Raw genomic sequence first — 18739 nt, forward strand, 5'->3', positions numbered from 1 at the left:
TAGCTTTAAGTACCATTTATTTATTCTCATTTAAGTTTATTAAAATTTTATGTAATCTGTTTTCATTTTTCAGGCACTTTTTAATTATTTCCATTGTAGCCACACCTGACAGGTCAGCACCATTACCTATACACTTAACTAATCTATTAGTCTATATATATATATATATATACACACACCAATGAGGCAAAACATTATGACCACCTACCTAATATGTTGGTCCTCATCATTCAAGTCAAAATAGCTCATACCTGGTGAGGCATGGATGCTACAAGATTTCTAAATGTGTCTTGTGATATCTGGTACCAACACATAACCAGCAGACGCTTTTCCTCCTGTAAGGTCCGTGGTTGAGACATCGCAGATCACAATTGCTGTTCCAACACAAACCACAGATGCTCAATGGGATTGATGTCTGGGGAATTTGGAGGCCAGGGCAATACCTAGAAGTCTTCCTCATGTTCCGCGAACCAGTCTCAAACAATCCGAGTAGTGTGGCATGGTGCATTATCCTGCTGAAAGACGGAACCGCCAGAGGGGAAGACCGTTTCCATGAAAGGGTGTACCAGGTCAGCAATGGCGTTTAGGTAGGTAGTAGACAGAGTGCCCGGCACATGGATGACTGGACCCAGGGTATCGCAGCAGAACATCGCCCAAAGCATGACACCACCGCCACCAGCTTATTTTCATCCCACCAGTTTTTGTGCATCCAGGCGCCATCACTCCCCCAGGTAAACAATGCACACATACCCAGCCATCCACGTGGTACAACCGGAAGCATGATTCATCGAATCAGATGACCTTCTTCCAATCACTCAAGGTCCAGTTTCAATGCTTTTAAATATGCTCTACATATTTATATTAACCATATTTTATTCTAACTTGATCCTTATTTTTACCTTAATATTTGACACTGCATTGGGACTACCTTGTCCATAGTGTATAAGAATGTGCTAATTACATTTTTGTTGCTTTTTGGCCTTTCACCTTTCTTCTACTATACAAGTATAGAAATGCAGTTCCTGATACACAGTCAGGTGTAGTCCCCTGATGAAATACCTGATCTTGTATCAATATTTGCTTCAGCTGACATGAGATTCTGCACATTTGCCTTACCTATATTCAACCATTATCTAAATATGTTTCCACCCAGATCTGATGACAACTGTATTACTTTTTATTTTTTATTTGTATTTTACTGTACTAATTTTACTTTACAGTTCACCCACCTTCTATTGGCTTTGCAATTCAGCCCATAATTTTCTTAAGTCATCATAACTTTTAGGATATTAACATTCTTTCACTTTCCACATATCTACTACACTTCTTTTTCTACTATCCTCAACCTTATAGTTACTGGCACTTTGTGTAATTTTCACATCCATTTATGCATACTTTATTCCTTATTTTAATACAAACTTATATATATAACAGAACATGTCATACTTTTTTGTAGGAAAATTCTTCAACCCAACGCTCACAACCAATTGATCCGGTTAATACATTATGTAAAAGGCCCAAGTTAAAAACGCAATATAAACCATTAAAATATTGTTAATTTAACCTGATTTTCTAAAAACTAATCTTGTATTCAGTTCCCATTATCCACTCACCACTAAGAAGGAAGAGCAAAGTGCAGCTGATGCACACCAACCCACCCAAAACTAAACCAACCAGCAATAAACAGACTGGAAATCAAAGACAACTGTCAAATTCTACATTAAAATCTTTTTGACTAAACTTCTTTATAAGTGACCAGATTATTTTGGCTGCAAACCATGCTCACAAGAAGTAAAGTAACACACTTAACAAAATACACTCTTATAAAATCAAATTGAATTTTAAAAAAATAATAATAATTTAAATGAATTCGATTTTATAAGAGAGTGGATTTTGTTACGTGTTACTTTACTTCTTGTGAGCATGGTTCGCAGCCAAAATAATCTGGTCACTTATAAAGAAGTTTAGTCAAAAAGATTTTAATGTAGAATTTGACAGTTGTCTTCGGTTTCCAGTCTGTTTATTGCTGGTTGGTTTAGTTTTGGGTGGGTTGGTGTGCCTCAGCTGCGTTTTGCTTTTCCTTCTTGGCGGTGAGTGGATAATGGAAACCGAATACAAGATTAGTTTTTAGAAAATCAGGTTAAATTAACTATATTTTAGTGGTTTATATCATGTTTTTAACTTGGGCCTTTTACATACCGTATTAACTGGATTAATTGGATGTAAGCATTCGCAAATTTTCCTACAAAAAGGTATGAAATGTTCTCTTATATTTAACAATATTATTTATATAGGAAAGATTGAGCTTTATTGATCTTATATTTTGTAATCTAAAATATATATATATTACATATATACAACAAGGACCAAAGGAGTATAAATGTATATATACATTTTGAAGATACTTTCAATGCAGTATCAAGAAATTAGAAATCTCTTGAAATCAGAGACATGCTACTATCTAATTAGTAGCATGTCTCTATCTAATAGCCATTTTTAAGTTCATGACAGTTTAAAAGATCATTGCAAGAAAGCATACCATTTGGCGACTATGATGGACTGAGACAGTGTTTGGGTTCTGTGCAGTGGGACCGACTGATGATGTTACCAACAGCAAATGCACAATGGGAAGCATTCAAAGAACTTATCTTGGAAGCTACTAGGCTTTACATACCAACTAAGAAATATTGTTCAAGGTTTCGGCCTAAATGGATGTCAGATGAACTGATGAGGCATATGGCAGAGAAGAAACATGCATGGGATACATACAAATTCACACATGACACAGAAGCCTATGATAGATACAAGTTGATCTGTAACCAAGTTACAAAGGAGGTTAGGCAGGCGAAGGCAGATTACGAGAAATCTTTGGCAAGGGATGCAAAGAAAAACAGTAAAGAGTTCTTTACTTATGTAAACTCTAGAAGGAAGGGGATGAATCAGATTGGTCCACTTGATATCGATGGGTCAACTGTTGATGATCCTGCTCAGGTAGCTAACAAACTAAATGAATATTTTGCATCGACATTCACACATGGAGTTATTTAGCGAGGGGAAAGCCAGAGGTGTATTCAACTCTAGCAGTAAGCTAGAGAATCTTGTAATAACTGAGAGTAAAGTGGAGGAGAAATTGTTGAAGATAAACACAAGAAAGGCACCCGGGTTGGATGGGATCTATCCAGTTATATTAAAGGAAGCAGCAAAGGAAGTAAGAAAACCCTTAGCCATAATTATGAGAGCTTCCTTGGACTCAGGGGAGGTACCCACAGACTGGAGATGTGCAAATGTGACCCCAATTCACAAAGGAGGATCAAAGGCTGACACAAGTAATTATAGACCTGTGAGTTTAACTTATGTTCCAGGAAAATTAATGGAGGCACTAGTTAAAGAAGCACTGCAGGATCATTTAGACAAGACTTCAGCTATAGCTCGGACACAGCATGGTTTTGTAAAGGGGAAGTCATGCCTGACCAATTTGATTGGATATTATGATGCAGTCACAAAGGAACTGGATGCAGGGAATAACTTTGATATTATATACTTGGATCTTAGAAAGGCTTTTGATACTGTCGCACATGGAAGACTGCTGCACAAATTGGAGCAGTGCGGCATTGGAGGAAAATTGCTGCTGTGGATAAAGGGGTGGCTGAGGGGGAGAAGACAGAGAGTGGTAATCAATGGACACTGCTCGTCGTGGACTAATGTTATTAGTGGAGTCCCTCAGGGCTCAGTGTTGGGTCCATTATTGTTTTCTGTATTCATAAATGATATTGATGAGGGTATATCAAGCTTAATGTCGAAGTTTGCAAATGATACAAAGGTAGGCAGGGTTGTCAAGGACACTACTGACACTATGCTGCTGCAAAAGGATCTGGAAAGGTTGAGCAGATGGGCTGAGAGGTGGCAAATGAAGTTTAACATTGACAAATGTAAAGTACTACACATGGGAAACAGCAAATGCAGAGCAACGTATCAACTGTGTGGTACTACACTTAAGGTGGTAGAAAATGAAAAAGACCTGGGAGTAATTGTGCAGTCAGATATGAAGTTCTCTGAGCAGTGCAGACGGGTCGCAAGAGTAGCTCATGGTGTATTGTCAATGATATATAGGAATTTTTCTAGCAGGGATAAGGAGGTGATTATTCCCTTTTATAAGGCAATGGTCAGGCCACACCTAGAGTACTGTATACAGGTCTGGAGGCCTCATTTCAAGAAGGATGTAGAGCTGCTGGAACGAGTACAGAGAAGGGCAACAAGATTAGTGAATGGAACAAAGGGGTGGTCTTACGAAGAAAGGCTTAAGTTTTGCAAATTACAGTGTCTAGAGACTAGGCACCAGCGAGGTGATCTGATAGACGTGTATAAGGCCTTGAATGGTTTGAGCATGCTCAATGCTGATGGGATTCTTCCTCTCGCTCAGAATAATCACCTGAGAGGGCATAAATTCAAATTGAGGAAAGACAGATGTAGGATAGACGTGCGGAAATTTGCCTTTAGCCAGCGGGTGGTTGGTTGGTGGAACAGACTTCCATCCCTTGTCGTGGAAGTTGATAGCCTAAATAAGTTTAAGGCTCAGCTGGACAGGTATTTTGAACGAACAGAGGGGTGAAGTGGAAGTGGTTTTTTTTTTTTTTTGGCTGATGCTGCATAAGCTTGCTTTCTTGCATCAAATGCCTCTACTAATGCTAATTTCAACAAGGCTCACAACAAGCCAAATTTATTTAAAAAATTCTCTGGAATTTGGATCCAGATATTGATGAACATGAATTAAATAATACACATATAAATGTAGAGGATATTACTGCAAAGTAAAAACATAAGAGTTGATTTTTTAATATTTTTAAGGTTTTTTTTTTTTTTTTTTCTTTTTAAATACAGTGGATTCTGATTATTTGGGCCAGCCGTTTATTTGGGAAAAATCATAAAATAATCTAATCGAGAAAATAGCTGGGTTTTTCTTCGCTTAATTGGGGCAGGAGACCGCAGCACTCGAGATTACTATACAATTTTCCTCACCATACTACGTGGTCTGGTTGGATTACTGAAGATCAAAACCATAAAACAAAAACAATTATCAGTTTCCAGTTTATTGGGCTTTTCTATTAGTGCAATCTATTATAAATGGATAATAAACTTGATCTTATTGAATTTGCGACAACACCAACAGCTGGAATTCTGTGGGTTTTTACGTTATTATGATGAAATGTGTTTCCCCTTCCATCTTCAGTCGTATAAAAACCAAATTTTCAGGATCTTCTTTTCATTACTATTTTTTAAGCTTTGTAACTTGTTACGCCGTTCTCACTTGTACGTATCGTGCTAGTTCCAATTTGTCCATGCAGTGTTCGTTGTTACTGATTGCTAATCTTTATTACTGTTTTAAATTAACCCCACCCAAATGCCGGTGAACAGAAATATCAACTAGTTAGTATGTACACATTACAGCCATGTATGTAATTGTAAATTAATTTTATTTTGCTAGCCTATGAAAATATTCTTCTGATTTTCACATATCATTTAATTTTTTAATTGGAGAGACGAAATGCACAAGGCATAATTTATTATGCGTTCAGGTAATTAACTATAATATCAATGTAAATACACCATAGTTTACCCATAAATTTGAACTACATATGTAGTGTAAAGGCGTCGTTTTAATTGTATCTCATATTGCGGGTGCCTTCACGAGATAGCTGGTATTGCACTACTACAAATAAATAATGCTTCTCTAGTAGAGACGACTACTGTTATTTATTTTCAGTGGATACCACCACCCAGACGATCATTACGAAGCTAGTGAGCTTCATCATCAGTGGGTGGGCAGGTAACCTGATAATGCAACATGCCATCACAGTTGAAGTTATTTCCACAATATGAGAGATGCCAAATGGTGTTGGTAATAATGTATTAGAAGACAAAATGCACAAGGCATAATTTCTTATGGGTTTAGGTAATTAACTATATAATATCGGTGTAGATACACCATAGTTTACCCATAAATTTGAACTACGTATGTAGATGTAGTGTAAAGGCATAAGAAATCGTGCCTTGCGCATTTCATCTTCTAATGCATTATTACCAACACCATTTGGCATCTCTCATATTGTGGAAATAACTTCGCAACTGTGATGGCATGTTGCATTACCAGGGTACCTGCCCACCCACTGATGATGAAGTCCACTAGCTTCAAAACGATTGTCTGAGTTGTGGTATCCACTGAAAATAAATAACAGTAGTCTTCTCTACTAGAGAAGCATTATTTATTTGAAATAATGCAATACCAGCTATCTCATTGTGAAGGAACCCACAATATGAGATACAATTAAAATGATGCCTTTACACTACATACGTAGTTCAAATTTATGGGTAAACTATAGTGTATGTACATCGATATCATATATTTAATTGGTAAGGTAATAAAGCTAAATTTGTGCTTAATATATCTTTACTTTTATAGCTGTGGATAATATTCCTCCTATTTTTGCTTATTAATATCACTGTTTAATAGAATTAAAATTCAATTCACAAACGTGATCACAATGACCGGCGCTTACTACATATCATATAGTGAATGGTACTTTACTATGGTGAGACCATTGTAACGTGATTTGATCACACAGAGAATCAATCGTAAAGTGGTGGTCCACTGTATTTTCAACTATTTATGTAAAACTCTGCATAATTGGAGCAGCTGCTTAATCGGGACAAAATGCACTTGATCTCAAATAACTAGAATTCACTGTATTTTTAAGATTTGTTTTTAAAATTTAAGGAAATTTTGATTAAAAAAATTTTTTTTTTTTTTTTGACAATAATTTTGCTCTAATGTTCAGATAAAGTCAAAAGAGGAAAAAATTAACATTTAAAGGCATTTATACATATAGTTTTTAAATTTTTTGCAAAATTCCAAATTACTCAAAAAAACCCACTGGGTTGCATGCATATGGTCCGGAAACTCATGTGCGAAAGGGTTAAGGAATAAATGTGTGATTTTTGCTTTAGTGACATTCATGAATAATGAAATAAATTAAATACTTTTACACTGTATATATTATACACTACAAAAAAAAAAAAACCAAAGGAACTTGGAATTTTATAAATCCTACACACACAGACAAAGGCCTGGGTTGAGGAGTTGTGGTTCATTACAGCTCCTCAACCCAGGTAGTATCCACTTAAAGCAAGAGGATTTTATTTTGTAGAGGAGGAATACATTTGAACAAAGGTAGTGAAAGCATACATCAAGGATTTTTGTACAAAATCACAAAATATTGAAAAGTTGTGTAGAGGACAGCAGAAACAAAGTTAACTTAATCCAATAACTCCTTTAAAAATGAATGCTAGACACTCTTCCATTGTGTTCCCTTGGCAGTGGAAGAGTAAAACATTATGCTTTATAATTTTGACCAACAATGCAAGGAGATACCTCACATACAGAATTAATAGTTAATACCACAAAATCTGGAAGCCTTTCACTGCGTGTATTCTCTTGCTGTTGCAGAATTTCCAGTAATGACTCTACGTTTTACATATAGTCACATATTTTTGTGTATTTACATGACCATCAGCAGTAACATCCATTCATGATTCAAAACTGCAGTATCTGTCTACAGATTTTTACTTTAGAAAAGTGAAAAAGAACTCTGGTCGCAGATATCATTTAGTTTGTTTTGGTAATTTTAGTTTACATGTTCTCTATCAGTGACATCTAATAGAATCCTATCAGAATTGCAACAGCAAATCAAACATCAGACATTGTAATGAAAAATAAAATTATGTACTGAACTAAATTGAAGGTGGTAGATGACTTTCATCAACCAGTGAAATACCACCGCTTTGCTTATTGGAGGCTTGAAGTGGTGAAACCCATGTTTAGTCTCCAGAGCAAAGTTTCCGACATCTCCCTCCCCCCATACTTCTCCTTCAACAAATGCACAGCACTAAGTACTGTGGGTTTTGATACCTTTCGTGTTTGGGGTTTTCATAAAAAAAAAAAAAAAAAAAAAAAAAATGATTAACAGGTAAGCATACCAGTTAACAATTTATCACAGAAAGTGACTCACTGATAGGCACTTCCAAGACAATGAATGAATGTACAGCTTTGGGAAAATGTTCCTGTGGGTGCATCATAGCTAACAATTCACAATCAAGTGATTAAATGAATGATTAAACAACTGGCTCATGATGTGTGAAATATGATTTTAAAGGGTAAGTCGTGAGCAGTCAAAGTAGCTGCCTGCAGAACAGGGCTTTAAAAACAAAACTGTGATTAAGAAAATCAGTAAACTGCAAGGCTGAAATCTACAAGGTTCTTCTGTATACCAAATTGTTTCAAGAATAGTATTATTACAAACAGATCAAAGAAACTGAGGTAGGCAAGGACACCAGTGAATCAATGTTTCTGTATAAACATTTTAATTTTTTATATACCCACTTTAAATATTAAGTTAAATGAAAATGATTTTATGCATTCAAAGAAATACAAAAATTTAAATAATTCTATTCAAAGAAATTAACTGTGTTTATAATAAAAGTAACATTTAGCCTTCAATACTAATACTTACGTCGCTTCAAGCTGAACTTCAAGCTGTGAACTTAAACGGTGAAGTTTTCGCCTTTCTTCTTCAGAATCATCTAACAATTTCTGTTGAGATTTTAACTGTTCCTTCAATATTTTTATCTTCGACTGTAACTCCTAGTCAAACAATAATTTCTTTAAGAAGATAGAAATTTCCTTTGAATGCTTTAATAAGACAAATTTCAAATCCATACATATAAATTTTCTGTAGTTAAGGTTCTAATGAAGTGGTAGATCCCTATGGTATCCACCACTTCATTAGAACAAAGAAGTTTGGGAATCAACTGCCAGAAAGAAGAAAAAAATGTTCTAGTGAGGTTAACAAAGAAGACATAAGTCAGTACTATATGTTATTTATTATTATTACTAGCCATATAGTGCAAGGAAGCCTGAGGCTTATGCTGCACCAGCTATAAAAATTTCCAAGTTACCCTGAGAGAGAGAGAGAGAGAGAGAGAGAGAGAGAGAGAGAGAGAGAGAGAGAGAGAGAGAGAGAGAGAGAGAGAGAGAGAAGGGAATCACCAAGAAAGAGAAGAATGATGATATCCAGCTCAGGACCCTGGGTGTACCAAGCCCATACTCATGAGATGTGAGCCCCTGACATTGTTAATAATATTTATTTTATATATAATTCCATCATATCTATGATGGTTCTGCTTCCATTTTGTATTCCACCTGTCAATTTGAATAATGAACATCATCTTATACAGAGGGACGATGACCTCCTTCTCCCTATTTGCAAAGGTCCAATTAAATCATAGGTAAGATACGATGTGCCTTCCCAAGTGACTGTTTACACGGCATGTATTCATATAAAATTGTTTCCATAACCCTTAAGTCTTATTCATCTTGAAACACTTTTCATCCTCTCCTCCTAGCTCATAAAGCAACTCCTGGATTTCTGTTCATTCCCCAAGAGCACTTAGAAGGATTAAATTTCCTTACTGCAACCAATCCAAGTAATTTTGGAACAACAAAATCGGGTTCTAATCATTACCACTCTTCCTATCTTCGAATAGTCAGCAAACTTTATTGGCTTCCCCTGTACTTCCATGTCAATGGAAGATCAGAAACAGAAGGGAACCCATCACTGACTTCTGAGGACTATTTGCTACAGTGGTTCACTCTAAAGAATATCCATTTATGAATATTCTTTGCTCTGATCTTACCAGAAATCAATTTGTTCCAGTTTATATAATAGCCTTTCGAGCAGAACCAAATCAACACATCAATAATGCCAAAGCTGTTCCATGCATCGAATGGTTTTGATTTTACTACAGTCATTTATGTGTTCACTGACATGTTCATTTCAAAAAACTAGCTCAAAACTCCCCTGCAAGCCACATAAGAGGACCCATATCCCACATCATGCACCTATACCACCCAAGTTTGAAGAAAAGCAGAAACAAGTCAGAAAGAATATGAAAGTATACTTCAAAGGCAACAAAAACTTCCTGAGAAGCTCTTCCCCTCCACTCAAAACTTGGGGCTCAATCTACCAACTAATATGTCAGTGTATTAAGACATACACAGGCCAGTCCTACCAGAAATTAATCAAGAATAGCAGAACATGATAGATGCTAGACTGGGCAAAGTGAATGGTAATGGACCAACATGTCACTCCTATAATAAAAACACAGATTTAATCTCAAAACATCAAAAATCCTATCAAGAGAAAAAAAGAAAAAAGAAGGAAAAAAAAAAAGAAAAAAAAAGAACATTCCTGGAATTTTTTATAGTTAAAGAAAGGCATTTAACATAAATTGAGGTAGGACCAATGCTCCTCCTCTTCAGAGGATTGCTCCTTTCCCATCAGTACCCAACAGGAAGCCAACCCTAGCCCCACCTCCACCCACAAGGAGTGACAGACCATAGCAAACACTACAAGAATGAAGATCTGTCACCATGACAACCATCCACACTTGGGGGGGGGAGGCAAACAGACTGCCACAACAGCAATTAACAGACCAACACATTAAGCCAGCTCACCAACAAAAATGTCCAACAATCATGTCAAGCATCTCAGATGGCCAAAATGCACTGCAAGAAAACTGGCAGCCACCCAAAAGGACTCTGAACACAATTTTGAAATCCTCTATCCTTTATCTGCTTCATTCTTTGTTGTCATGAGAATTCAAACTATGCAGTAAACAACCTTTATAGCCGATAATTGTAATGAGATGCTAAGCATTGTTTGTTAGTTAAAATTTCTTTTTCTTGGAATGTAAGTAAAGATTCTTTTAATTCTAAATCGATTGAAAAAGACATCTACACTTCTGATGCAAAGAGCAATCAGAATGTGTGATATCTCTAAATTTAAATGCTAATTGTCAATTCAGTTTAACTTCTTTCCAAGCAATGCAGTGAAATCATGTCTTTTGAAAGAAAGTTAATAAAAGTTAAATTAGATTTGAACTTTTAGTCTATAGTTGGCCACCACCCTTCTGCATCTCCTTTGTGGGGAGTGTTTTGGCAATACATGGTAATTCTAATACCAGAGGAATGTCTGAATGCCACAGCCTAACTTAAAAAAAAAAAAAAAAAAAGTTACTAATCAAGTGCATCCCTTCATGCTTTCAGTTTATCCATCTGGTAATGGTTACTTCCACCAGCTTAATGCACCATGTCACAAGGTAGGGATCTACTGCTGTCCAATCTGAGCCACTGGATTCATATTGTGAATACTTTCACAATGAGTTTCCATGGTATTGTACTACCTCAAATAAGTAACACTTCACCTATGGAGAAGACTAATGTTACTTATTCTCGGGGGATACCACTACCACTCAAATGGCACCGTTTCTAAACTTATTGGCTTCTCATCAGTGGGTGGGTAGGGTACCCTGTTGTTGCAATAGTGACAATCCAGTTATGAGGTATAACTTCACAATTATGAGAGATGCCTGATGATGTGCGTGGTTTAGTCTAAACGATATTTCGTAGCTAAATGCCTAAGAGTATAAAGGAGTTTGTTTATGCATGGGTAATGTGCGGAAATTTGCCTTTAGCCAGCGGGTGGTTGGTGGGTGGAACAGACTTCCATCCCTTGTCGTGGAAGTTGATAGCCTAAATAAGTTTAAGGCTCAGCTGGACAGGTATTTCGAACGAACAGAGGGGTGAAGTGGAAGTGGTTATTTTTATTTATTTATGTTACTTTTTTTTTTTTTTTTTTTTTTTGGCTGATGCTGCATAAGCTTGCTTTCTTGCATCAAATGCCTCTACTAATGCTAATGCTAATGCTAATGCATACACATTTCTACTGCCACGGTAGTTTTAATGCATCATTTTAATTATATCTCATTGTGATACCCATATGCATCCTTACACAAACTCAATACCCATATGCATTCTTACACAAACCATGTGAACATGGCCTTATCCAGTGGGCTGCCACTTGCTGTCTTAAGCCACTTTCGCTGAAGACCTTCACTAGCATTAAAGTCATTTGTTGCTTGCCTTAGGTTAGCTTCATCTTTTATCCATCTCCTGGGAATGGATTCCCCCACACTTATGTGTTGAGACACTTCCTCTTGCATCTTTCCTCAATTTAGTAAGTCCAGTGCAGCTCTAGAACTGTCCAAGGTTTTCTTTTTTTTTTCTTTTCATAACTTTAACCACGGACATTGATTTTTTTTTATTAAAAAGGAAAGAAAACAAAACAAAAATTTTACAACACACACTAACGTTACGCAAAGTAAGCTTACATCCAATTTCTAAACAGCATATGTAAACTTTACCACTGTTTCATCTTTCCAGGACCGGTTTGAGTTTGTTTGCATCACTGAACTTATCTTCTAAAGCTGTAGCTCAATCAACAAAGTAAAATAAAGATAAATAAAGTAAAGTAAATTAAAATAAAGACAAAAATAAAAATAAAATAAAGGCAAAAAAAAAATAAAGTTATTATTTGATCATCTTTGTAAATTAGTCAGTAGCCTCCAATCTGATCTGTATTTCTCTAATACAAAGGCAAACAAAGCAGTAGGACAACTGAAACAACAAAAGAAATTAAAAGTGGTATTATAAAGTTTATTCGTAGGACATCATGTTTACAGATATCAATTGTGCTAATCGCTCCAGGAGGCCTGTAAAAAATCAGCAACTATAAATGTTCACTGAACCAGTGAATGTGCTGGAACAAATTGCAAACTGATCAAATTTGAAGCATGAAAAGGGGAGGTAGGTTATGGAATTGGGGGTCTTACCTTTGACTGTGTTATAAGCAATTCCATTCCACATTATATTGGGTCTACAGTGTACATACTACAAAAGTAAATATATTACAAAGATTATTGGCTTGAAGTATATTTTATTTAAAGGAAAGGCAATATCCCATAAAATTTTAATAAATCACATATTCCAAAATACAGTACCATAGATGTAACTTAGCATTAATTTTTTTTGTTTTTAACATTAACTTTCTTTATTTTTCATGTATTAATATGAAAATTCAACTTTAGCAAGACAAAAATGTGTGGTTTCAGACTGTACTCAAGTTCAGAATAACATCAGTAATTCTAATACTGTTTTTTTTTTTTTTTTTTTTTTGTCAACAGTGGCCTGCTTATGGAAATATTCTTGTTCTTTTTGTTTTGAGCAGTACATTTTTTTTTTTTGGGGGGGGGGGGTTTATTAGTACAGAAATTTTTCATCTTGCATTGAACTATTTTTCGTCCCTTTTTTTTTTTTTTTAGGTACATTCGCATATACACTGTGCTGCCACTTTATAGGTACACCTACCTACCTAGTAGCGTGTTGAGCCTTCAAAACAGCCTGAATTTGTCTAAGCATGGATTGAACAAGATGCTGAAAATGTTGTGCAGGAATGGAGTACCGTGCAGACATGAGTGTATCACGCAGTTCCTTGAGATTCAACGGAGATGTAGGCCTGCAGCAAACAGTCCTTTCCAGCTCATCCCAAAGATGTTCAATAGGATTGAGATCCAAGGACTGAGTGGACTACTGCAGAAAGAAAATACATTGCCATGTTCCTGGAACCATTCCATAGCGATTCGGGTTTTTTGCACTGGGGCATTATCCTGCTGGAAGTAACCATCTGACTGAGGATAAACTGTCAACATGAACAGATGCACTTGGTCAGCAACGATGATTAGGTATGATGTGGCATTCAGACGTGAATCTATGGGTATCAATGGACCCAACATGTGCCAAGAAAACATTTCCCCCCACCATAACACTGCCTCCAACCACTTTGCACACTAGTCGTCAAGCATGATGGGTCCATGGATTCATGTTGTTTTCGCCAAATTCTGAGCCTTCCATCAACATGATGCACCAGGAACTTCGACTCGTCAGACCAGGCAATTGTTTTCCAATCCTCGATAGTCCAATGGTGGTGTTGCTGTGCCCACAGGAGGTGTGCTCTCTTTTTCTTCACTGATTACAAAGGCATGCGATATGGCCCTCGGCTGTTGTAGCCCATTATCAACAAAGTGCAACTAGTGGTCCGTTGCATTATTTTTTTCCGTGCACCAAGGTTGTTTTCTGACGTGATGTGCGATATTGTGACCTGTCTGTTTGCTTGCACAATTCTAGCCCTCCTCCTCTGACCTCTCTCATGAACAAGCGATTTTCTTCCACAGGAGTGCTGTTGAGAGGATGTTTTCTGTTCGTTGCACCATTCTTGATACACCCTTGAAACTGTGGTGCTTGAAAAGTTCGGGAGAAGTGCCGTTTCAGAGATGCTTTTTCCAGCACGTCTTGCACCTACTACCATGCCACATTTGAAGTCTGTTAGATCACCCATTTTCCCCATTCTTGCTATGGTTTGTATGCTTAACTGATACTAGAAAGGTTGTTCTGCTGCATTTATCCACAACTGTGGTCATGTGACTTGAAATGTTGTGGGACAAACCATTTGTGTGCACAGCAGGTGTAAACCTAATAAAGTGGCGGCACAGTGTATATATATGTGCATATGCACCTATTGTCTTCACAACAACCATCCATCCATCCATCCACATGCAACAGAGCGATTCCCAGTGGATGGGTCATCATGAATTTTTATATTTGAGCTTTTTAAAAATATTTGTTGAGCCATTCCGAATTTTATTAAAATCAGACAAACAGAAATCCACCAATTATTATTTCTTTTTTCATGGAAAAAAGTAATTCATGGATTAAATGTAGCTTTAATGAAGCATTGTTAGCTTTAGACAGTCCATGCACACTTCATGTGTATTGTTATGTAAGACTTGTGAACATTTTTCTCTGTATCTGAAGAGATACAGAGAAAAAGAGACAAAAAAAAAAAAGACTTATATGGGAGTGACTAATAAATATTATGCAGTTGCAATTAAACTGAACAGCTAAGTTTAGAGAATGTAAAAATATAAAACTATAATAGTAATTAATTGATAAGGAGAGAACCATATTTACTTTTCACTTCCATTAATCACAAAAATTTTTTTTTTAAATTTCAATTAATTAAAGAAAAAAAAAAATCAAACACACCCAAATTGTAGTGCACTGCCTACATTATACTAACTTGTTTCATTTATTTTTTAATAAATAATAAAAATTATTTACAATTTTTAATTATAAATAATTTTTTTATTATTTTTTAATTGTTTTTTTTGCTATGTTTAAAAAAACAATGGATTTCAGCATTTCCACTGAAGAATGTGGAAAATGTAGAAGGTATAATACTGAATTCCTTCTGCTTCTGCTACACCTTTAAAAACTTTTTTTTTTTTTTTTCTTTTTAACAAGGGCTGTTGGAAACTACAGTGGCAGACAAAAACACTGCATCACCTTAAAAAAAGTAACATTTGTAGTGAAACGTATAAGATATTGTTTGATCACAGTCATTTTGTTTGTCAAAAAAAAATGTATTGCATCAGACAGTGATTGCAATATATTGCATCAGCCATTTCTATAAATATGGCATTAGAAGGGTATACACGCTCGTTAGTATCCTGTTTTGAGGAGGTATAAGCATGGCTCCATATGTTCAGTTGACGCCAAGAAAAAAAGTTTAGCTGTTGCTCTGTCCCAGGAACGGCTTTCTACGCATGCTATTGCTGATAAATAGGCTGCCACAAGTCAACGGTATCCTGGGTGCTGAAATTAAAGTGTAAAACTGATGATGTTAAGAGAACACCTGGATCAGGCCATAAGACAGTGACTATGCCTTCCCAAGGTCGATATTTGAAACGGCTATGCCTTCGTAATCGGCATGCTAGTGCTCCTGATCTAAAACAAGACTTTGGGATGGCCTCTGGTGTTGAAACAAGTGCATGAACTATCCAAAGACGGCTTTTGGAATGTAGTCTGCATGCCTCTTGGCCCAAGAGGAAGCCGCCTCTGTTGACCTAACAAATGAGGAAGAGGCGACTTGCTTGGGCTAAAACGCATGTTTCATGTCCAAAAGAGCAATGGGACACCGTCATCTTTTCTGACGAATCAAAATTCAACCTGCATGGCTCGGATAGGAAGCAATATGTCAGAAGACGAAAATCGGAGGCATACCATTCTGACTGCATAACACCGATTGTAAAGTTCCCCGCTGGTCAGATGGTCTGGGGATGCATAACAAGCAAAGGGGTGGAGCCAATTAAGTTTATTAATGGAACAGTGAATGCCGAAACCTACACTGCTATCTTGGAGGAGTACCTGAAACCCATTATTATGGATCACCACACAGACGTCCAAAACTGCATTTTTCAACAGGACTCAGCAATTTGCCACACAGCAAAACTGGTAAGTTTTATGCTATTTAGATTTAATGATGAGTTTGTCTTCTTGTCTCACAAGGCTTGAAACATACTTACACCAATGTTTTCCCTCGTTTTTCTCCCTTAAGGGGCAGTCATACCTCAGAAATGCTGGCATTACAGTGTTGGACTGGCCTGGCAAGTCAGATTTGAACCCTTTGAAAATTTCTGGTACATAATGTCACCTAAAATTGCTCAGAAGAGGCCAACAAATAACATTCAGCTGCAGGACAGCACTGTAAGGGTGTGGTACCATGAAATTGGGCAACCATATATCCAGAAGTTGATTAACTCTATGCCAGATTGTTGCAAGGCTGTAAATGCAGTTCAAGGAGGAACAGCAAAATATTGAGGACTTATTTTTTTGCTGATTTACAGTACATAATACTATTACATTAACTTGTCATTTCAGTTTGTACACGTAAATGCAATAAAATGTATGTTTGGTTGTCATGATTGCCATTTGCATGATTTATCATATTTCCATTAATTATGCACTTTACCCTTTGGGAAGATATTTATGGCAATTAGGTTTATCAGGTAGGGTCTTTTTATTGGATTTCATCCACAGAGATATATATCCCATTTAACAAATGCATTTCAAACATTTCTGCAACCCACAATGCAGTGCAAAACACATTATTTACAAAATTCACAAGTTATGCAGTTTTTTTTTTTTTTTCCACTGCCATATATTCAATATAGGGTGCGCTAGACAGTGTTCTAGAGAATGAGTTTCTACACTATTGATGAAACCAAACTTAAGAGTTTATTCATTCCTGCATTCACAATTTTCACAGTTTTCCCTATCTGTAAATCAAATCCATTTTATGTATAGATGATACTCAAATTATTTCGCTGTGCTGAATTTTTTTAAAGAAACTTCTTCTTCTTCTTTGTCTTCGCCTTTTCCCATGTTATATGGGGTCGGCATTCAATGTTCCCAATTCACACTTTACATCCTCTTCTTCTCCTCTAGTTGGATTAACTTCTAAACCGGAACACATCTATTGGTTTTGGATGCCCTTCCTGACGTCAGTCCTCACCATTTATCCGGGCTTCGGATTTAAGCTGCCGATCTACTAACCCTGCCGCAGCCATATAAATGGAGTAGCTCTTATTCAGTGATGAAGCTTCCTCGTGATGTCACAATTTAATAATTTTACGCAATTTATGCCAAATTTCTAGTCACCACTGAACAAGCAGGTGGCACTGCTGTAGTTCTTTTATCTCCTGGAAACATCCAAATGGCTGACTCAGTAGAATTACTGTGACCTTGAAAATACCAATAATGTATAACTCAGCAACTGAGTATTTTTAAATACAATTTGGTATCCTGAAAACTTCTACATCAAAGATGTCAGGTAGCACAACTTTCTACTAAGAATTCCCAGTGACTGATTATAGTTCCTTAAAAATTTAATGACCTTGAAATTTCCTGTTTTCCTATGTCCAACACATAATAATGATAGCCATTTTAAAAAAGTTCACAGTCCGAAAAATAAAACCACCTTAAAAACTTATTCATTCCAAATGAAGCTTAAAAGCACTAATATTAAGTGAAGTCTCCTAAGAACATGGTAATATTTTGGTTATATGAAATTTTCATTAAAATATATTTGTTTAATGGGATTTTACTGTATATACACAAGTTTATGTTATATTAGTGTATAATTATACATATTATTATTCTGACCTCCACTTGCAAGCATCGCTTATTAATAGTTATCTGTACAGATGACACAGTTGATTCAGCTAAAGAAGGAGAATGACCATCAGGAATAATTCTTCCAGGAGATAAAGACCGAGTCCTAGGCAAGAAGGTGCTCCTACACAAAAGTATGCAAAAAATTAAATGAGACAAAATCTTAAAAACAAACCACTGCTCAGTAACATCCACAGCAAATGCAGCACCATTTTCAAATTGCTGTGTGCGCGTGTTGTCTGGAAGACACTTATGAAAATAGACAATGATTGCTAAGAATTGTCTCCTCTGCAGTCTGCATCCCCAGTGCATAATGCACACACAGGTTTGTCGGTCAGGGTTTCATTTCATCAGTGACCCCAAAGCAGATTCAAGCAATACAGAATTTCAATAAAGTTTTTTTTAATGCTAGGATTCCGAAGGTTAGTTATATTCTGCAGCTCAGAAAGCTAATCCATGTTAAATTGGTAGGAGGAAACAGATTTTTCATTCACACAGCCATCTGAAAGGTGATAACTGATAGTTTAAGGTAGTTTATAATTAGTGTGCAATTCTATATTATAAATTGTAGTGCAGGATATTTTAAAAGTACTTCATTGTACTATAATTAATTATTTTGTGATATTTCTGTAATATCAAGTTAATTTTATTTAGCGGTAAATACAGTTTCCCATTAGAAATGGTAAACACAGCATGACAGAATGGCTTGATTTGGGGAGG

General features: G+C 36.2%; 1 protein-coding gene across 1 annotated transcript in view; it reads right to left on the reverse strand.

Moving 5' to 3' along the window:
* Positions 1 to 18739, reverse strand: part of LOC150085386 (rootletin-like) — a 239314-nt gene that overhangs the window by 30024 nt on the left and 190551 nt on the right. Inside the window, exons 12-13 of the mRNA XM_090374550.1 lie at positions 18011 to 18143; positions 8565 to 8695 (exon numbers count right to left, since the gene is read on the reverse strand). Of these exons, the coding sequence (XP_090230676.1) occupies positions 8565 to 8695; positions 18011 to 18143 (264 nt within the window). The remainder of the gene's footprint in view (positions 1 to 8564; positions 8696 to 18010; positions 18144 to 18739) is intronic.

The sequence above is a fragment of the Mastigoproctus giganteus genome, chromosome 5, assembly GCF_048544385.1.
Source record: "Mastigoproctus giganteus isolate SK-2022 chromosome 5, ASM4854438v1, whole genome shotgun sequence".
Lineage (NCBI taxonomy): Eukaryota > Metazoa > Arthropoda > Arachnida > Uropygi > Thelyphonidae > Mastigoproctus > Mastigoproctus giganteus.